We start from the raw sequence: 20955 nt of genomic DNA, 5'->3' as shown, positions 1-20955 counted from the left end.
GACCAGCCCACAGCACACCTACCTCCTCGCAGAAGTCCCAGCTCTGACTGGTGTAAATGTTCTTGGAGGCGCCAAACCTGGGCAGGAAGAGGACACACAGCTGGTTTTACTCCATCAGCTGAGGCAGAGCCCAAGGAGTTCCATCTTTATGGGTGCAAAGGGATAGGAAGGGGACAGGACCCTCCAGTGGAGCTGGTGCTATTGAGGCTGCTGTGACCTCCCCAAGAGCAGAGAGGTTTGCTGGTCCCTCTGCTCCAAACCAGCCACGCCTGTTTGCTTTGGAATGATGAGGCAGCAGCAGCAGAAATGAGAGCAGCTTCTTGCTCTGAATTCAAATCTCCACTGGCCCCACGTTGTTTTCCACAAGGACAACGTCACATGGTGACACAAACACTTTCTAGGAGAAATCTGGGAATGGCTTTAAAGCTTCTGCAGAGAACTGGGACAGAGCTCCCCTGGCCTCGGGCTACTCAGAGAAACATTTCTGCCTCTTTCCTCTCTGCCCATAACAGGAGGATAGCAGGCTCTTCCCAAGGACTTTGTAAAGAGCAACTGAGAGCCACTGCATGGTCTCTCCTGCAGAAGGGAGAGTTCCTGCTCTCACAGGAAAACATGCTGAGGACACCAGGTATTTCTGCAACTGCAGAGGTGCAAAGTAACCAACAGCAGAGGAGCCCACCTGTAAAAAATAGTAGCCAGGGCTTTAGCCACAGAGAAGGGATCCTTCTTCTGCAGAGGAGCAGCCTCCACCCACTTGGTGAAGTAGTCAGTCACAAGCAGGACGTGTGTGTTGCTCTGGCTTGTCTCAGGAAAAGGCCCTGCATAAACAGCCATCGAAAAAAAAAAAAAATCAATGTGATGCCTTCATATCCCCCAAATGGGCAAAGTGAAAAACCCAGCCGCTGCGGAAGTGACCACGACTCTCTTCTGCAATGTCCTTTGGCCAGAACATTTTTGGTGACCTTGGTCAGCAAAAATACACCCATGGGAGCCTCAGTTCTGGGGAAGAGAGCCTGCCCACAGCTCTCACGGTGCGTGCAGAGGGAGCCCAGCCAAGCCCAGGGATCGGGTTGCAGCCTGGGCGGCTGCTGTGGCCTCCTTGGCACCTGCTCAGAGGCAGCGGCAGCAGGTCTGCCACGCTCCCCGCTGGAGGGAGGAGCCCCGAGAGCCTCTTGAGACATTCACACTCACTCACCGTGGATGTCTAATCCCAGCACTTCCCAGGGGGATTCCACCCTGACGGGCCGGGCTTTCCGCGCCACGCTCTTGTTGTGCTCCGCGTTCTGGCACGTTTCACACATCTTGATCTGGAGAGAGAAAAGAGGGATCAAAGGGCTTGGGAACGTGCTGATGGATCCTGTCAGACTCAGACTGCACCGTGAGACACACAGCAGGGCTCAGCACTTTCCCTTCTCCCAACAAAATAACGAGGTGCAGGAAAAAAAGAGGGCGAAACACAACAGGCTGACGCATCTCACCTTTCTCAAGGCTCACCTGACAGCTTTCTCTGACACAATAACCAAATTTCTCAACGTTGCCTACAGCTAAGCTATTTCTCACCCAGTTTCCAGGCGAATTTTCATTGTATTTTGACCTCCTAGTGCTGGTTAGAGAAATCCTCAGCCCTAGGATGCTGCAGGAGCTCAGACCATGCAATGCAAGCACACTCCTTAAACCACAGTGCTGCAGAGTCCTGCTGCAGGGAGCTGCCAGCAATGAAACAGGCAAGGCAAAGCAGCTGAGCAGACACTGAGATCCTCCTCTTGCCATAGTTTAGGGAATTGGGCAGCTCTGGAAAGAATCCAAACTGCCCAAAGGTGGACTCAGCAACTTGTCTGAAACAACCCCACATTGCCATGCTGATCAAAACTGCACGAGGAGGCTGGGGAGGCTTCCTGACACTCAGAGGAAGACATCCAGGCTGCCCAGCTGCCTGGGGACGCTGCAAGGTTCACCTGCAGAGAGCTCGGTGTGTGGTTTCCCAGCACATGCACAGGCAATGACATCACCCCTGCACCAGCGCTCCTGTGGCTGCTGCCTCGGGCCTGCTGCCAGCACCGGTGTCACGGACACGGTCACTGCTCTCCACTTACCCAGTCCACAACATCCTTCACGATGCCCAGCCAGTAGTACCGGCTCTGGATGCGGTGCACGGTCTTTTTCTGGCCCAGGTGGTTCCCGATTTCGGTGAAATGGCTTTCCAGGAACACCTGGCGCCTCCGCTCGGGGTCCACGATCACCTCGCGCTTCTCCTCCTTCTTGGGTCCCACGTAGTAGAGGCAGCCGCCTGCGGGTGCCAGAGGTTTGGCTGCAACACCGCCCTCGCACAGCCGCCAGAAAAGGCTCATTTTGCACAGTGGGGAACCCAGCTGGGACACGGCTCGGGGGCTGCTCTGCCTGGGCAGCTCCGGCTGCCCCTGGAAACTGGAAACACCCCCACGCACGGAGCTTTTCTGCACCCAGGACTGTGTGAAATCCTCCGCTACCACAAAGGAACCGCGGTCCCCACGGGGCGGCCGTGGAGCGCCGGTGCTGACGCGAGCCCGCTCGGTGCCCGTGAGGCGGTGCCGGGCCCGAGGAGCGGCGGCCGCGATGGCGCTGCCCAGAAACCCCATCCCCTCTCCACGCCGAGCCTCCGGCACATCCATCCATCCCCACGGTGTGCCGGGCCGGCACCGCCCGCTTCCCCCCGGGGCAGCCCGAGAGCCCCGCGCCGCCCCCGGTCCCCACCGTCCACGACGAACTTCTGGGCGTAGCGCTTGAGGTTCTTCCTCTTGATGGAGCAGAAGCTGGGCGGGAAGCAGCCCTCAGCCAGCAGCCGGTAGATGTCCTCGAACTTGCTGCCGTGGCCGCAGGGCTCGGCCGCCACCACCACCTCCCGCTCGGCCTCGGGCAGCGCCGCGTCCATGGCCGGGCCGGGCCGGACCGGGCCGGGGCCGCGCTCAGCCCGCCGCGCGCGCCCCCGGAGCGCGCCCCCGCCACCCGCGCGCGCCCCCGCCGGGGCAGCTCAGGGAGCGTCTGCAAAGAACCTTCGGCGGCCGCTGCCGCTCCGAGCGGGCCCGGCCCGGCCCCGAGGGCTGCGGGGCAGCGGCCGCGCTGCGGGACCGGGCCGCGGTGGCGTCAGGGAGATGACAAAAACAACGAGCGTAAAATCGGGGAGAACGGGCGATTCCGCCGCTTTCCGTTTTCGCCGCGGTTGGGAATTTACCGATGCGCCCTCCCGCGGACGGAAGCGGAGCCCTTTGAGGGCAGGACCGAGACCCGTTCTCCGGCAGGAAACATGTCCGCGGGCCGGCCGTTCCGCGGATGCGCCTGCTTCTTCACCGACAACATCTTCGTGGGGCGGTTCGGGCTCCACGTGCGGTACCGGGACGAGCCGCAGCTCCGCCGGGACCACGGCCGGGTAGCGCGGGGGCCGGGCGGGCCGGGGGCAGCGGGCCGGGCCGGCGGCCGCGGCGGTGACGGGCCCGTGTGTTGCAGGCGCTGCGGGAGCGCGGCTGCCGGAGCGAGGAGCAGTTCCGGGAGGTGCTGAGGGAGGTGAGCGGCGGGAGCCCCTCACGGCCACCGAGGGTCGGGGCACCGGGATGGGCTGGGTGCGGAGGGACATTGAAACTCATCCTGGCCATGGCAGGGACACTTCCCACTGTCCCAAGGCTGATCCAGCCTAGCCTTGGGGATGGGACAGCCACAGCTGCTCTGGGCACCCGGTGCCAGGGCCTCACCTCCCTCACAGGGAGGAATTTCTCCCTAAAATCGCTGTCCCCTGTCAGTGTGAAGCCATTCCCTGTGTCCTGTCACTCCAGCCCTTGGAAATCATCTCCATCGTTTTTTGTCGGCCCCTGCCGGGCCACCCTGAGCTCACCCCAAAGCTCCTCCTGCCCAGGTGAGCACCCCAGCCCTGCCAGCCTTTGCTGCCAGCAGAGCTGCTCCGTCCCTCTGCCCATTCCCGGTCCCTCCTGGGTCGGGCTGGGGCAGCTCCCGGGGCCGGGGAGGGGATGGGGAGCCCCGGATCTCTCAGGAATCCCCCTCATCCCCGGCCCCCTCAGGGAGCCCCTTATCCCCGGGGGTTCCCCACACCGGGGCTCGGTCCCCTCGGGAGTTCGGGCCCTGCTGGAGCCCCTCGGCTCCCGCACCGCGTCCCGATCCAGCCCGGGGCCGGGCGGAGTCCCCAGGGAAGAATTCCCCGCGGGCGCCGTCAGCGCGGAGTTTATTCAGCCGCCACCCTGCGATTAAATCCTGTCAGTCAACACATCCCAGCCGCTCCCTCCTGGATTTACTCCGCTGCCTCCCAGTGCCCTCATTTGTCTTTCCTCGTCCCTTTCTGTGCTAATCGTTTTTAAAGGCAGCCCCAAGATGGGTTCCTGCAGAAATTCACCCTTTATCATGGAATTTCTGCTTCTTTCCAGGCCAGGGACAGGGATCAGTCCCTCACCAGCTCCAATGTCACCTGACACCAGGGGGACAGACAAGTTCTTTTAGGAATTCTTGGCAGAATGATGGTGGCTGTAAATCATACTGTAATTAAAGCTTTATTAACTGGATAATTATGATTCATACAGCAGAGAATTTATGAGTAGAACAGCACAGGATTTCCTCAGGCAGAATCAATGGAGCACAACAAGCAATGTGATCCAGAATTTATAAAACAAGATCCTATCTTTGGCTGTAATTTATTATCACCTGGGTCTTAAGCACTTTTTAATCACCTGGGCTCTCTGCAGATCTGCTCAGACCTTCATACAAAGTTTATGTATCAATATAAACATCATAAAGGAGACTTAGAAATTACACAAACCAATAGGAGTCACTCAGTGCTGGCAGGAAGCAGATGACAGTGGCTGTCCCTGGCGGGAGGAGGGCACAGAGAAATCTGATTTTTCTGCTTGGTTCCCAAGACCTTCAGGGACTGAGGGAAAGGGAATGAGCACAGGAGCTGCCTGGTCTCAGGGAATGGCTGCTCTCTCTCTCCTCGGTGAGAACTGCTGCAAATGAATCTGTGAGGGGGAAGTGAACAATGGGAGGAGCTGCCTGGATCAGCTGTTTGCTCTGGAAGGGCAGCTCAGCCTGTCTGCACCACACTTAGCAGTAATCCCTTCATGACAGCACTTGTCTCACTCCCAGCAAATGTCCTTATTTTGGACAATGCCTCTATTGTCAGAACAAAAACCAGATTCTGGAGGTGTCAGAATGCCTGAAAGGGCTGAGAGCTCACAGCTCCACTTGACACTTCCACAGGAAAGTCCTCAGTCACTTTTTAAGCCAAACACTTTGTGTCCCAGCGGTGCCCCCAAACACAAATAACTGGATTGAAACAAGGAGCAGATTCCTGGAGCTGTTTCCCTCAGCCCTGCTGATTTCTGACAGTGTGCTCTGTTGTTCACTTGCAGATTGAGGCAGAAGTGCAGAGGAGGAAACAGCTACCCCAGCAGTCAGTGGAACGCAGAGCCATCATCTCCAAGTGCTACAAACCAAAACACCCAGAGGTGTACACGCTGCAGGTACACACGAGGTTTGGAATCCCTTTTGCACGCAGGAAAAAATCACCTGAGAGTTTTATTTTTGCAGCTTGTTTCCCCCTCTCCTCAGGATTGCACACTACTAAAGCTACACTGAATTAAAACACAGGTGTAGCATATGAAAACTAGATTTAAAACTTTAAAAACAGCACAGTGTGCTCTCTAGGCAAGGTTCCTGGTGTTCCAGCCAGAAAAGGCTCTTTCCTGTCATGTCTGTGATAAATCTGGCCAGTTACTCCTAAAAAAGCCACGAACCAAAGCAAGCAGCAGCTGCCCTGCCCCAGCAGGTAAAGCAGCAGAGCCAATTCTGCATTTCCTGCTGTGGAACCACCCAGGTGTGCTCAGCCCTGCTCCCCAGGGACTGGGCACTTCCCTGGGAGCCATTTCCCTCTGATCGTGTTTCTGTGTGATTTTCCCATCCTTCCCTTGACACCAGGACTCCTTCCTGGCCCCAGAGTTTCTGGAAATCGAGAGGTTCTGCACATCCCCAGGTGCTGATCTCCAGGGCCTCCTGAGCTACCTCGAGTCCTTCTCAGGTAAAGAAAACAACCTCTGATCACAGAGCTCCGTGGTGAGAGCTGCTCCCTGTGTGGAGCAGCTCTGCTGTGGCACAGCTGAGGCTCACAGGATGTTCCTCCTGCCTCAGGAGGGGCTCTGCAGAGGCAGCAGCTCTGGATCTGAGCCTGTTTGCTGCTTTCCATCCTGCTGATGTCTCACCAGGGGCTCCAGCTGCAGCAGGGCTGGGGTTCTGCTTGTTCCACACCTCACCAGGAGCTGCTGAGGGAGCACTGGGAGCTTGGCTTTCCTCCCTGGGTGCTTTCCCATTGCCAACAGTCCCTGTGGGTTAGTCCGGGCTGAAACAGCTTCAGCCTGGATTTCAGTCTTTGAAAAGGAGAACTGGGTTTCCAGCTTCCCTGGAGGCAGCAGTGAAGCTCCCTGCCTGCCAGAAAAGCTGCCAAGATGCACAGGGGGAGAGGCAGAGCTGCCTCCTTCCCTCAAGGCAAAGGACAGCAATGTCTGTGTGCAGAGCTCCTGCATTTATCCAGGGCACCAGGTCCAGACAGAACCTTCTGCTCTGGAAATGAGGGACCAGCATGAAAAACAACAAATACCCCAGGGCTGACCCAGGGAATGGTCCCAGCACAGGGGGAGCCTGTGGGTGCTGTGCTGTCCCTGCCAGCAGGAGCACTGGGAACGTCCCCAGCATCTCTGTCCCTCTGTCCCTGACAGACAAGAGGATCTATCGGCTCCCAGTGTTCACAGAGCAGTTCTGCCAGGCCCTGCTGGATGAGCTGGAGAACTTTGAGCACTCAGACATGCCTAAGGGCAGGCCCAACACCATGAACAACTACGGGGTAGGACTCATCCCCTGTGCTTCTTTTTCCTCCAAATTTCAATCAAGGAGAGTTTTTAAACAACACTCACCTTTTCATCTTATTACTCTGTGTTCCCCCATCCCTGTCCACCTTGATCCTCCTTCCTTTTCCCTTGGCCCCAAAGCCCTGGGGCTGGGGCAGGAGGAGGGCAGAGCTCTGAGGAGCTGCTGAGCTGAGCTGAGCTGCTCCCCCCGCTGTGCTGGCGCAGGTTCTGCTCAGCGAGCTGGGCATGGACGAGCGGCTCCTGACGCCGCTGCGGGAGCGGCTGCGGCCGCTGACGGCGCTGCTGTACCCGGAGCTGGGCGGCGCCTGCCTGGACAGCCACAGAGCCTTCGCCGTCAAGTACGCCCTGCACCAGGACCTGGACCTCAGCTCCCACTACGACAACGCCGAGGTCACCTTGAACGTTTCCCTGGGAAAAGAATTCACAGAAGGAAATTTGTACTTTGGGGAGTTCAACGAGGTACTGAGCACGTCCCACCCACCTCTCCCTCCTCGTCCCTCAGCTGCCAGGCATCCACTGTGTCCTACAAAACAATTCTTCACTTCTGACAGTCTCACCTGCTCTGTCCCTTCCCCATGGCTTGGCTATACAGGAGCCTCTTTTGCTGCAATATTCCAACATCCAATACCAATATTCAGTATTTTAAAGAGAGGGCTGATACATCTTCACAGTAAAAACTGGAGACAAACAGTCTGAAACTGAGCAGGGAGAGATTTATTTCAGATGTGATTCAACCTACATCTCTAGCACCTGTTTTTAGGGCAAGAGAGGGGTAGAAGCTCTCACACAGCAGAGAAAAGTGGGGGTTTTTTTGCTCGAATCTCTCTAAATTCCCTCTGAACTTGGCTCTGGGAATGAGGCTTTGCCCTCTCCGTGGTGCTGCCTGGGTGCTGTGGGTAAGAGGTGACAAATTTCAACCATTGAGGGCTTTGCTGGTGTGACACAAATCCCCCTGCCTTTGCAGGACCCCAGCCCGGTGCCCCGGTACATCGAGGTGGAGCACGTGTGGGGCCGGGGGCTGCTGCACCGAGGGGGGCAGATCCACGGGGCGCTGCCCATCGCCTCGGGGGAGCGCTGGAACCTCATCGTGTGGATGAGAGCATCGGCCGTGCGCAACCGCCTGTGCCCCATGTGCCGCAGGAAACCCGAGCTGGTGCCGGCCGAGGGCTTCGGGGACGGCTTCACCGAGCCCCCGCAGGGGGAGGAGCAGCCCGAGACCGTCAGTGTGTGTGCCCTGGGCTAGGGGAGGGATTCCCCACGCCGAGCTGCCCAAAGCTCCTCCCTGAGCTCCCAGGCTGCACAAGGAGCAGCCCTGCCAGGATTCCAGCTGGAACTCGGCTCCTGAGGGATCGGGCTGGGGCTGGGGGACTCTGCAAGGCACAGAAACCCCAGCTCTGATTCCCTGCAGGAGCTCTCTCAATATCTCCAAGTGCTCCAGGAAAGCAGCCAAAGCTCCTTGGCCTCTCTGCCAACAGCAGCACCCCAGGGCCCGCTGGAAAAGGGGCAGAATGGGTCAATAAACCAATTCTGGGCTTTTCAGGAGGCCTGACCAGATGGGGCAGAATGGGCCAATAAACCAATTCTGGGCTGTTCTTAGGGCTCCTGTCCTCTGCTGCTGAGCGGGCAGGGAGGATCTGCTCAGGAATGAGACCCAGGTGGTTCACAGTGAGCTGCTGGAAATTGCCATCACTGGGTGTTTGTGTAACCCAGGCTCAGAACAACGCCCAGGAGTAGCACTGTCCCCCAGGGGGGCTGAGGGATCTCCCGAGGCTTCCTTGGGAGCACAAACTTCCCTTTCAAAGGTTTGGTGAACCTTGTTAAGCAGAGGCAGAGCTCTGGGAGCCACCTGCAGCACAGCAGAACTTCCCAGAGGAGGATGAGATTTACATTTAACTCGCTTTGCTTGAGCCAGAGAAAATATAAAATAACTCTGCCAAGCTGGGTGCAGCAGCAGACAAGGCCTGGGGCTGCTGAATTTGGCACCAAGGTCCCCCAGGACCTGATGGATTGGAAGGGTTGAGGCTTTCCCCTCCTTCCTTCCAGCTGCCTGAAAGCTCGTGACTCTTCCATCTACTAAACAAACGAAAAAGCCAAATATCGTCTGATTTCTGTATAGAATATTAACTCGATATTCGATAGATGCTGCTGAATTTGAGGGCTTTTCCATGGATGTGTTCAGTGCAGCAGTCACAGCACGGGGGCAGTCCCGTCGGTGATTGCGGAGCGCTGAACCGGGAGCAGCTCGCACTGAAGGCGCTCCCTGAGCTCTCCCAGCGGCCCCGCTGGATTTCAGCGCAGGGCGCTGATGAGCTGCTCATTAGCAAAGCTCATTAAAATTACAACGGGGAAGGAAACCGGCCGTTGTATCTAAACGAGGAGTTGCTAGCAAGAAAAGCAGTCTCGAAGCCTTTACCTAGTTCACCTGGAACGCGAGCGCTCAAATCTGCTCGAATCCTCCCCAAAAACTGAGCTGCGGCCGGGGCGAGGCGGCCCCCGGAACCAAAGAGCGCGGCCCGGCTGCCGCCCGGCCCCGCGCGCGGCGGACCAGAGGCGGGAGGCGGCCAGCGCGGCCCCGGCGGCGGGAGCCCCGCTCGGGGCGGCGGGACCGGGCCCGGTGAGTCCCCGCTCCCTCCCGCTCCTCTTACCTGCGCAGTTTAGTTACTTGCGGCCGGGTCGGGCCGGCTGAGGACACCGGAGAAGGGCGGGCCGGGGGAGAAACAGACCCGAGCGCTGCAGCGGCCCCGGGGCCGGGGGGGCTGATAAAGAGCTGCGCACTTAAAGGGGCCGCGCCTGGAGCCGCGCGCGCCGAACTCTTAAAGGGCCAGCGCACCTTGCACGGGTTCTTAAAGGGCCAGCGCACCTTGTGCTGAGCTCTTAAAGGGCCAGAGCACTTTGCACGGGTTCGTAAAGGGCCAGAGCACATCGTGCTGAGCTCTTAAAGGGCCAGCGCACCTCGTACTGAGTTCTTAAAGGGCCAGCGCACCCTGTGCTGAACTCTTAAAGGGACAGCGCACCTTGCACGGGTTCTTAAAGGGCCAGCGCACCTAGCGTGCCGCAGGCTCCCCGTGCTGGGGTGAGGGCAGGAACAGCCCCTCCAGCCGTTCAGGGCCGGGCCTGGGCAGGGCTGGGCGGGCCGGAGCAGTCGCTGTGGGCCCCGCCCGGTGTCAGGGTGGAGGTGAGAGCCCAGCCTGGGGCTCAGCCGGCCTGGGATGCTGCTGGAGCGGGTTTGGGATGCTGCTGTCTGAGCGCAGCTCCAGCTCCGGGATCCTCCTGCTGTGGATGTATAACACTGGGTGTTTTCCTGCTGCAATTGATCCTGCTGCTGTGGATGTATAACAGTGGGTTTTTCCTGCTGCCACAGCCAGAATGGAAAGATCAAGTCCCAAACGCTGCCCCATCAAGGCCCCGTGCAAGGGGCAGCCTCTGGCTGTGTGTGCATGAAGGACTCTCATCCTCTCATCCTTCCCTGCGTGCCCCTAATGGCTCTCATTGGTTCTGCATTTTTTCCCTGATTGAAATTTCCATATGGAAATCAATCAAAGGTCTGATTTGCTCGGGAGCAAATCCAAATTGCTGCCTGGGAATGTTGAGGTGGTAAACAAACAATTCATTAAATGTGCTGGTTGGAAGGTGGCTGTGAGAAAGCGTTCCCAGCTCCTGCTCTGCCCACGGTGCCAGTTTGTTTTTAAATTAATGAGAGCATGGATCACACTGGCCTGGGGCCGCTGGCATCCCTGGGGCTGATGGACAGGGGGAGCAGCTCAGTGCATCATCTGTTTTCTAAGAGTAAATTGGAATATTAAAAATTCATCCTTCCCCTTGGCTTGTGCCTGCTCACAGCATTTTAAGTAACAGGGGACTGACTCAGGAGGACATTTTGTTCTGCTGACTGTGGCTGCAATGTCCATCAGCCCTTGCCTGTGTCCATCTGTGGTGCAGCTTCTCCTGCTGGCTCCTGGTGCCACAGGGTGACCACGGGGTGACCACGGAGTGACCATGGAGTGACCACGGGGTGACCACAGGCACAGCCCTGCTCCGTGCCCGCCCCAGCGGGGTCAGCCCAGTCCTCCAGGGACAAACAGCAGGAGCACAGGGAAAAGCTGCTGGAAGGGCTGAAGGATTTCCTGGTGGGAAACCTGCCTGGGGACACTGGTGTGAGGCAGCTGAGGGCTGTCCCTGTGCCAGCTCCCTGCCCAGGCTCCGTGTTGGGAGCTGGTGGGATTCCCGAGGCTGTGATGGGGGATCAGCAGGGTGTGAGCAGGGAGGAGTTCACCTGGAGCAGGTTTGCCTGGCTGCTGGCTCAGAGTGCAGTGAAGGATTTGGGGCTGCTGGCAGGGTTGGTGCCCCCATGGCTCTGATGTGACCCCTCCTTTCCCCTTTCCCCAGGAGCTGCCATGGCCCACGGGCGCTCGCGGAAGCGCTCGCGGAGCCGGAGCAGAAGCAGCTCCCGGAGCAGGCAGGAGAGGAAGGAGAAGAAAAGGAGGAAGAGCAGCAAGGACTCGCAGCAGGGCAGCAGCTCTCCATCGAGGAAGAGGATCTCTGGCTCTCATGGACACAGCTCCAGCCTGGCAGCAGCCAGGGAAGGTGGGAAGGCCCCTGAGCCTTTGCTTTCACCACATGTCCCTGGGGCAGGGGCACAGAGAGGGCCCAGGGGGAGAAGAGGGTCCCTGGTTTCAGTTGGTGTCTGTCACTTTGTCCTGCACTTTGTGCCCACTTTGGTCTCGTTCTGACAAGTGCAGAGCCCTCAGCCCCCCCTTGAGCTGCCCTGGTACCACAGAGCACCCTGGGTTAACGTGGGCACAGAGGGGAGGTCCAGGCTGGGAGGGGGATAAAGAACAACATCTCTGCTCTGCAGGGGCAGGGCTGCTCCTCTCACCCTCTTGTTGTGAATTGCAGAAAAGAAGAAGGAAGGAAAGGACAAAAAGAAGAGGAAGGCCAGTACCTCTCCCTCTGGGACGTCTTCGTCCACCAGCTCTTCCTCATCTTCCTCTTCCTCCAGCTCCTCTTCTGATGACTCCAGTGACAGCGACTCCAAAGCAAAGAAGAGTCAAGACAGCAAAAAAAAGCGAGTGAAACAGAAAGACAAAAAGAAGAGGAAGAAGAAGAAGAAAAAAATAAAGAAGAAATCAAAGAAGAAGGCAAAGGAGAAGGCCAAGGAGGAGAAAGCCAAGACAGAAGAGGTGCCTGGCCCCTCACTGGAGCAGTGGCAGAAGGAGTCAGTGGTGGACTCTGGGCCAGGTAACGAAGCTCTTTCCCTCCTGGGGGAGCCTGTGCTGGGCCCTTTCCATGTGCAGGGTCTGAGGGAGGCAGGGCCGGGTGCAGGGAGGAGCCCCAGGCTCCCTTCCCTCCTTGTACAGTGCCCACCTTTGAGCCACACAGAGATTGGTTTGTAAAGTGTCAGAATGTGGTTTATAGATGGGAGTGGGGAACAGAGAGGCCAAATGGAAGGACACAGTCAGCAGTAAATCCTGGCAAAGCTGCTCCAAAGGGATGTGAAGTGTCCCTGTTTTGGGAGGTTTGTCACCACACCCTGGGAATGGGGTGTGGAATGTTGTCCATGGGCTGCAGCCCTGGTGCTGTGCCCCCTCCTGGAGCACAGCTCTGACTGAGCCCTGCACCCAGCTCTGACAGACGAGCAGAAGTCCCGGATCCAGGCCATGAAGCCAATGACAAAGGAGGAGTGGGATGCCAGGCAGAGCATCATCAGGAGAGTGCTGGATCCCGAGACAGGGAGAACCAGGTATGGCCCTGGGAACAGGGAGATGGGAGATTCCCATGCAGGCTGGGTGGGCTGGGGGATGCCTGTCCATGGCACTGCAGCACCACACCTGAACCCCTTCAGCCTGAGCCAACCCCTCACAGCTCCCTCCTCATCAGGCCTGGTGTGACGTACCCAGAAAGTGACACAGTGACACCAAAGCATTGAACTGGGTGCACACAAGGCACTCTGGGCTGTGTCCCAGTATCCCATTGCTGCATCCACTCACCTTTCAGCTCCAAAGCCCTGGGCCCTGGTAACACCCAGGTGGGAGTGAGGAGCATGTGCCCTGTGGGGTTACAGACAGCGATCAAACCCAAATTCATTTAGCTGCCAAATAGAAATGACCCAGTTTTTAATAAACTGCATCTTCTCAGCAAGCAGAAAACGTCATGCTGAGGAGAATTGGGTATGACAAGTCCAGTCTTAAAATAGCAGGCAGCCTGCAGGGCTCAGGGAGGTGTGGAACAAAGGTCGGTTCCCTGTAAGGCACGTAATGAAGACAATTAAATTCCTGCTCATGTCTGGAGGTGTGAGCCGCCTCCAACGCTGCTTGGAATTTGCTCAGCAAGATATTCCCCAGCCTGGCTGCATTTCAGGCCCAAACTGGCTCCTGTTCCTGAATGGCTTTGCAGGTTCCTGGGGCAGCCAGGACCACACCTGAATTCTATGAAAAAACAAAGAGGTTTTGCATGGGTTGAGGCACTGTGGATTGTAGGGGATGCTTTCATTAGGAGTGTTTGCTGTGCCAGTGTGACTGACTGCACACAGCAGGCAGTGCCCACAGCCTGGGGCACAGCCAGCTGGCCCTCAGCTCTCAGGGGAGCACTCCTGTCCTTGCTGCAGTGTGGTGACATGAATCCCACGGGAGCAATGGCAGAGCTGCTGTGCTGTTTAAGCTTGACACAAAAACAAAGTCCCAAAATGCAGTGTCAGGGATGGGTCAGGGCTGGCCTTGCCTGGAGGGAGCTGGGGCACAGCAGATCACACCTCTGCAGCTGCAGGACCTGGCCAGTACCCTCAGGGCTCCTGGGCCTGTGTTTGTCTTGCAGGCTCATTAAGGGGGACGGGGAAGTCCTGGAAGAAATCGTCAGCAAGGAGAGACACAAGGAGATTAACAAGGTAGGGGAGCTGGGCACAGGCAGGGAGCTGCTGCACCCACAGGGGTTGTGTTTCCACCCTGGGCACGAGCTGAGCCCTGCAGCCCTGCCAGGGCCCCGGGTGGTGCTGGTGGCCCTGCAGGCCTGGCAGGGAGTGCTGTGAGTGCTGTGTGTCCCTTGCAGCAAGCCACCCGTGGGGATGGGCTGGCCTTCCAGGTGAGGACGGGGATGCTGCAGTGAGGGCAGGCCCCAGGCAGCCCTGGAGCCCGTCCTGTGCCCCAGCCAGCCCGGGGAGCCTCTGCCTCTGGAGCACGCACACAGCACCGTGTCAAGCTGTTCCCCAGGGCCCTTTCAGCTGCTCTGTAAGTTACTGACTGGGAAGGAGAGTGACTTTAGTGGCTCCTCTCCCAGTAAACAGCTTCTCCCCTCCCTGTCCCAGTCAGGCCAGTGTGGCTGCAATGCACCTGAGCCATTTGCCCCAATGCTCCTCTGGCTGCTGGAGGAGCTCAGCAGCACCCAGGGGACAGGCTCGAGGGTGCTGAGCACCTCAGGGTGCTCTGATCTTTGGGGGGCAGGAGCCGATGCTGTGGCCAGGACAGGGTGTACCAGGGCCACAAAACACAGCTGGCTGCCACTTCTTCCCCTCAGGGGCTGCCCATGGCCCTTTCCCTGCTGGATCTGGCTCACCTGCACTCCCTGAGCCTGCTCAGAAGGAGTGGCTGTGGCTCTGCTCAGGCTGCAGCTCCTCTGAGCCCTGAGTGCCACCCTCCACTGTGCCCCAGGGCTTCTCCCAGCCTTCCTGCAGCTTCACCTCCTCGGGAAGGGGGCACTGACCTGGCACACTGCACTGGCACCTGTGCATGTGTGCTTTGTGCAGGGGTGGCTTTGCCTTGCTCTCTGCTCCTGCATGCAACTCGTGTCCCTTCCCCACAGCACAGGGCTCTGGGCTGCTCAGGGCCCAGAGCTGCTCTGAAGCAAACACAGCAGCCTTTTCCCTTGCTGGGAAGTCCATAAATCTGCAAACTGTAAAAAAGAAAAGGACAAATGGGTTAAAGGACAAATGGGTCCTGCAGGACTGATCTCCACAGAGGGTTTCCTCATTCTGTTCATGGCTGTAACCCCATTAAACTGACACCTGCTCACATCTGATGACTTGTCTGTTCCTGGAGTATTCCCCCAGCCCCAAAAAAGCAGACAGAGAAAAGCCTTCCCGTTTCTTTAATCTGTGTAACTCACAATGGTACTGTACACGAAGCACACCAGGCATTGCAACGATGCACTAACAGCAAGGAGGAGAAGGAAGTTGTACACAAGGTTTGCCACACACACGCACGGCACACGCGGGCGGCCCCGGCGCCCTCGGGCATCCCCCGCTGCTTCCCCACGCACAGCTGGTACCCCTAGAGCAAGTTTTTATAAATAAAATATAACTAACATTGTTGGAATATAAAATTGACAGTCGAGGGTATCAACAGGCAGAGTTAGGGGACCGTAAGGCTTCTAGAACTAATAGGAAATGCAGCAAACAGTGGCGATACCTGAAGAAGGGGCTGCTACAGCAAGCACGGCGGCTGCTGGGAGGGTGGTGGTGACCCTTTGGCTGATTCCTGCTCTGGGCTCGTGCCCCCGACACTGTAAACGGTTTTTGGTATTAGGATTTCGCCTCATCTGACTGAGTGATTGAGCAAACCCAGGAAAACGACTCGGAGGGAATGCACGGGCTCCTCTCTCTGGTTTTTTAAAAGACTTTAAAGGGACAGCGTCAGGTAGAAAGTCCGGCCTAAGGGTGCAGTAATATAAAAAGCTGCTTTTCATAAAAAATCTGAGCTCTGCAGCAGAGTTTGATTCCCATGGAAACAGAAAAGCAACCCCAAAGCCCAAGGCTGTGTTGTGCTGATGTGCAGAACAGGACGTGGGCTGTCCCCGAGGCTGCCCAGACAACGGCCCAGGGAGGAGGACAAGAAACTTCCCATTCTCTCCTTTCAAAGCAAACGAGTTACTCCTAACAAGGATAAATTAGGTCTTTACCCCGACAGTGCCCCTTCAGTAAGGATGGAATTTACATTCATCTTTCCCTCACCACGTCCAAAGGGATCCTCTTCCATCCACGTGGAAAGGCATCGGGTCACGTGCACTGCTCTCCAAAACAGCTCGGGACAAACAGGTTATAAACACAGAGTGAAACTATTGCTATTGTTCTGTCAGTGTGGATCCTGCTTCAGAGGGATGAGTGCCAGATGGGGGCGGCTGAGGACTGAGCGATGGAGACGGGGATGGACTGAGTTGGTGAGGAAAAACTTAGTGGCATCATTATTTCCTGGTAACTGCACCCACCTCCCAGGGAATTATTGCAGCAATAAAGGCCCTGCTCTACAATTGCTTCTCCGTGTTGGATCCGTACAATGGCAACGGATGGGGGCCAGGGGAAGGACCCGGGCAAGGTTCAAGAAGCTCAACAAAGGATGAGGACAGAGGTGCTGTGATTGTCAGGCTAACTGGTCAGGAGCTGTTTAAAACATGACGTGATGGAGAGGGTGAGTATCATATTGCACTTCTGCATTCATTGACAGTTACATTAAACTTGGTCCATAAAATAATTGCTTTGTACATAATGCCTGAAACAAAAAGCTACATTTTTAAAATATTAATAAACCCTGAAGGTTCAAGTCCCTCCAGACATTTTTTTTCCCTCTACATAAATAAATAACTTTCAATTTTATATATCCACTTTTTATGTTGAACATTTACATTCGCCTCTGTTTTACACTATCTACACATAAGAAAATGTGAACATCTCGTCAACTGGAAAATGTACAGGTCATGTCTCGGTTCTGGACTTGGAGGAAAGGTGAATTTTGCAAAGGCCATATCCAAATTTGCAGAAATTATTTAGTGATGTGGTTTGGTGACTTCACAGGATGGATTGTGGCTTGGCTTCCTACTCAGATGGCATCTGTTTGATAGAACATTCGGCTAGCAAAAAGCTGGGACAAATTCTCATTGTTTCCAAACCCAGTAAAAGCTCTGGATGTACATTCAGAGAGAGCCAAGCTGAGTCAGCAGAAAGGGAAGTCAGTTTCTGGTGACAAAAAGTCATCAGGTACATTCTGTACTCGGATAATTACCAAAGAGCAGTGGGTAAACGGTTTGCAGTCGGGTCTGAGCGCTCCAGGGGCTCTGATGCCGGCGGCAGCTCCGCACCGTCCCTGCTCTGCCTCGGCCTGGACCCTCCACACCACCAACACAGGAGCTGGATGAGTTGCATTTGTCCCCCGTGGCCCAGAGGCAGCGAGCAGAGCAGCGTTCACAGTGCTGAGTGTCTCAGTGCGGCCGTCCTGCACCGTGCTTATTGAAACTGGTAACAAAATGAAGCAGCCAGTCTAAAAAATTCTCTGGTATAAATAAGATCCTCGTAAGTAGAAAGTGATATAAAGACAGGAGAGTGTGGTGGGGAAAGCAGGGTTACACACAGTCAGGGAGCTCGGTAGGACTAGAAAATCTCCACGTGAAGAGGCCAGCTGGAGTCTGAATGGGCACCGTGGAACCCCAGTGTGGATGCCCCTCTGCCCCAGAGGTGTGTGCAAGGAGGGAACCTTTGTTGGCCGCGGCAGGGACACGACTGAGGGGCTTTTTGGCAAGCCCTGGCTCCAGGCACTGTTCTCTGTCCCTGTCTGGGTGTCACTGGGGTGCCAGCCCTCTGCCCTGCGCCCGCCAGCTCGCTCCAGCAGCACAAACCCAGTGCCTCAGGCACATCCACTGAGAAACACACCAGAAAAATTAAGATATGGCCTTTTCTTAAGGTTGCCTGACATTGTTGGCACACTTCCTTACAGTCTCCTTACTGCTGGAAAAACTTCTGCACAGATTGTTTTTTTTCTTTAAATATATACATATATATATGTGTGTGTGTGTATAGGTATAGGTATCCACACACACCCTGGCTTAGCAATATTTCATTGTCATGCACTACAAACACTGGTGTAGCTACATGAGATGGTAACAGGTTTCCATTCTAAAAATCATCAGTGCAAAAAACAATGAGGTTTTACAGTTCAGTAACTATAGGTAAAAGAAGCGAGTCTGGTTCCCATGAAAGCTGCTACTGAACTTGGAGAGAACCTGGGAAGAAGAAAGGTCTCAGAGGTGGACGTTGAGAGAGTCAGACCCTGCATTTGGATGAGAAGAACTGCAATGCAATCCAGCTGCTGAGTGCCTTCAGCTGCTTCCAAATATATGGTGGTTACTTGCTGGAAATAATACATAGCGAGACTATTTGGAGACTTTAACAGCAATTAAGTGTCTGAGGTTTGTAACAGCTCAAACAAAATAGCTTGTATTCCTCTTTTTATAGGTCACCACATTAAATTCCATCGGCCTCTAAAAGATCTGTTTAAAAAATAACAGTAACAACAAGAATGACCCCGCTGTCTTGGGCACGAATCTGCCGACATTCTGCCTCTGCCATCGGCCTCGATGCAGCTTCAGCTTTGCACTGCACCAGCCCCTCGTGGAGCTCTCTGTCCAGGGAAAGCTCTCGGTGGCCCTGCCTGGCACAAATCCCTCGCTGGGCCCGGGGAGCGGCGTCCCCAACCCCAGAGCCCCCACCTGACTCCCGGGACAGCCCAGAACGAGCTCCCCCAGCCTCGTGCCCTGTTCTGTGGCTCTGAGGACAGCGCTCGGTCACCGTGTGATGGCTGACAAGGCGAGGAGGCACCTATTTACAGTCACTGACCCTGGATGAGAGAAGGAGGCAGGAGAGAGCGCCGTCCTGACCTGGAGACTTCCCCCCTGATTTCCAGCTGCTCCTCAGGCTCCCGCTCCCGCTGCAAGGCCTGCACGTTCCGTGTGGGAAACATCCCATCTCTTCCCAGAACACCGTGGTTTAGAGTAGCACCATATTTACCCTTCCAACCCGAAACACCGGCCTCGTCCCTCTTTCCCTTTATTTCTCCTCCGGTGGCTGCAGCTGACAATCCCGGCTCCGGCCTGGCTACTTCTGCCCCAGCAGGCCGGACTCCAGCCGGGATGCGGCGCTGCGGCCCCAGCAGCCCGTGGCGATGCTCATGCTGCGCTGGCTGCGCTCCCTGTCCCTGTCCTTGTCGCTGTCCGACTGGCTCTGCGTGCGCTCGGGCCGGTGCGCGGCGGGCTGCGAGGAGATGGTGCGCAGCAGGTGGTTCCTCTTGCGCAGGAACTCGGCCTGGCCGGGCAGCCCGAAGCTGCCCTTGCGCAGCGCCATGCGCGTCGTGTTCTTGGCGGGCCGCGCGCGGTGGTTGTACTCCAGCTGCGCCAGGTGCGCCGCGTAGCCCTCCGTGATGAACTGCGGGGTGAGGGCGGCGTTACAGGGCTGGGACACGCTTCCCTGAGAGCCGCTGGCAGCCACAGGTGTGCACTCTGCCAGGTTCTCTGGGAAGTCAAAACTTCCTTCCTAATCAGCCCAATCCCAATAACAATCTACATCCACTCCGGAAGAGAAAGCCTCACCTCCTTCTGGGAATGAAAGTTCATTATAAACTTCAAAATCCCCACCAGCCTAAAAATAGACTTCTACTCCCTTACCTTCTTCCCCATTGCACTATTTGTATCATGATCTATCCTACAATTTGCAACACGATATATTGCCTCAGACCCCTACATTACAAAATTTTTCACCAGCCTACTATTCTTCCTAATCACTATACTCATCCTAATCATCGCCAACAACCCATTTGTCCTGTTCATTGGCTGAGAAGGAGTCAGAATCATGTCCTTCCTTCTAATCACGGGCAGAAGCCAACACCGCTGCCCTCCAGGCTGTACTTTACAACCCAATTGGAGACATCGGACTAACCCTCTGCATAGCATGACTGGCCTCTGCCACAAACACCTGAGAAATCCAACAACTTCCCACTCCTTCCCAAACTCCTACACTACCCCTGTTAGGCCTCATTCTACCCACAACCAGAAAATCTGCTCAATTCAGCCTCCACCCGTGACTCCCAGCTGCTACAGAAGGACCAACCCCCGTATCTGCCCTGGAACCACTCAGACCCATGATGTGGCCCTGCTACCTGGGACAGCTCCCGCCCTGCTCAGCCACCAGATCTGTGATCACCAAATTCCCACCTCCCTCCCAGGGGAGCAGCAGCTCCAGGGCTCAGCCAGGCTGGCTCCTACCTGGCACTGGCTCTGCAGCTTCTTGGTGGGTCGGCCGACGATGTAGATGTGCGAGGGCGGGAGGCTGATGGAGCTGTACACGGAGATGTCCTTGGTGGATCCGTACGCGGCGTGGATCCTCATGTGCAGCTGGGGGACAGAGAGCAGCACAGGCTCAGAACACACAGGCACCCCACGCGGCTCAGCAGGCTGGGCTTTGGCTTTTCCAATTGCATTTGTGGGAACCTCGGGTCACTGGAACTAATGCAAGTTCCCAGCTGGATAATGAACCACCCAGGGAAGTGCTAATTAACAGAGCTGGGCATGTTTACAGGCCGTGACAAGAGGAGTGACAGCAATACAAGAGCAGATCTCCACTTGCTGATCCCCAGCCTTCCCTTGAGGTCTGCAGGGGGCAAGGATGCTGCTGCACACTTCCCTGCTGTCACTGGGGGAGAGGAGCTGCAAACCTGGGCAGGAATCATTAGCCAGGAATGTTCCCCTCCACAGCCAAGCTGCTGTTACCTGCTGGGCAGAGGGAGAAGGGACAGGCAGCAAAACCTGCTGCTTTTCAGGGATACCTCTGCCTCTACTCCAAGCAGAGAGCAGCTCCTGGACAACCCCTCCTGTCGTGGGCTGGAGCAGGGGAGGTGTGGACATTGGTGCCACCACACACTGGCCAGCTTTGAGCCCAGAACCACAGGTCACGGAGATGGAAAAAGAATTTCTGACCCTGGTCCCAAACATGTGGAGGACATGAAAGCAACTGAGAGCCAGCTGCTCCTTCCACTCACACTCAGGCCAAAAAGGGAGCCTAAGAAAGTTAAGGACAGGCTTTTCCTGCAAATCAAGGCAGGGAAAGTGCTTGGGACACAGGCAGCTCCTTCACCTTGCAGACAAAAAAACTTTGTTCTATCTGGAGCTTCCCTGAGGCTCTGGGCTGAGCACTATCAGGACCTGACAAGGGTCAAACCCCTGGAAGATCTCTGTGGAGTCTCCCAGCAAAGCCATTTCTGCAGCAGCTCCATCCCCTCTCAGCCCTGCTGTCCCCACCACAGGCAGCCAAAAA

General features: G+C 56.4%; 3 protein-coding genes across 13 annotated transcripts in view; 2 read left to right on the top strand and 1 right to left on the bottom strand.

Moving 5' to 3' along the window:
- The first annotated feature begins 3269 nt into the window (after positions 1–3269).
- Positions 3270–8283, top strand: OGFOD2 (2-oxoglutarate and iron dependent oxygenase domain containing 2). The gene is made up of 7 exons (XM_074553987.1): positions 3270–3403; positions 3481–3537; positions 5388–5498; positions 5953–6052; positions 6747–6871; positions 7101–7355; positions 7861–8283. Exons 1-7 carry the CDS (start codon positions 3281–3283, stop codon positions 8137–8139), a joined length of 1050 nt encoding a protein of 349 aa, XP_074410088.1. The 5' UTR covers positions 3270–3280; the 3' UTR covers positions 8140–8283.
- On the top strand, positions 5388–16036 carry ARL6IP4 (ARF like GTPase 6 interacting protein 4). Of its 2 annotated transcripts, none has more exons than XM_074553990.1 (6): positions 5388–5498; positions 11283–11480; positions 11793–12134; positions 12519–12636; positions 13707–13776; positions 13938–16036. In XM_074553990.1, exons 2-6 carry the CDS (start codon positions 11291–11293, stop codon positions 13992–13994), a joined length of 777 nt encoding a protein of 258 aa, XP_074410091.1. In that variant the 5' UTR covers positions 5388–5498; positions 11283–11290; the 3' UTR covers positions 13995–16036. The 2 variants fall into 2 exon arrangements, with proteins under 2 accessions (XP_074410091.1, XP_074410090.1); XM_074553989.1 differs by lacking the exon at positions 5388–5498 and adding an exon at positions 8298–9510.
- Positions 14958–20955, bottom strand: part of PITPNM2 (phosphatidylinositol transfer protein membrane associated 2) — a 125505-nt gene continuing 119507 nt past the window's right edge. For all 10 annotated transcript variants that reach the window (XM_074553976.1, XM_074553972.1, XM_074553979.1 and 7 more), the window contains 2 exons: positions 19908–20036; positions 14958–19071 (listed from right to left, as the gene is read on the bottom strand). In XM_074553976.1, the coding sequence (XP_074410077.1) occupies positions 18745–19071; positions 19908–20036 (456 nt within the window). In that variant the 3' untranslated portion in view covers positions 14958–18744. The remainder of the gene's footprint in view (positions 19072–19907; positions 20037–20955) is intronic.

The sequence above is a fragment of the Zonotrichia albicollis genome, chromosome 18 (assembly GCF_047830755.1).
Source record: "Zonotrichia albicollis isolate bZonAlb1 chromosome 18, bZonAlb1.hap1, whole genome shotgun sequence".
NCBI lineage: Eukaryota > Metazoa > Chordata > Aves > Passeriformes > Passerellidae > Zonotrichia > Zonotrichia albicollis.
This window is presented reverse-complemented; position numbering and strand designations above follow the sequence as displayed.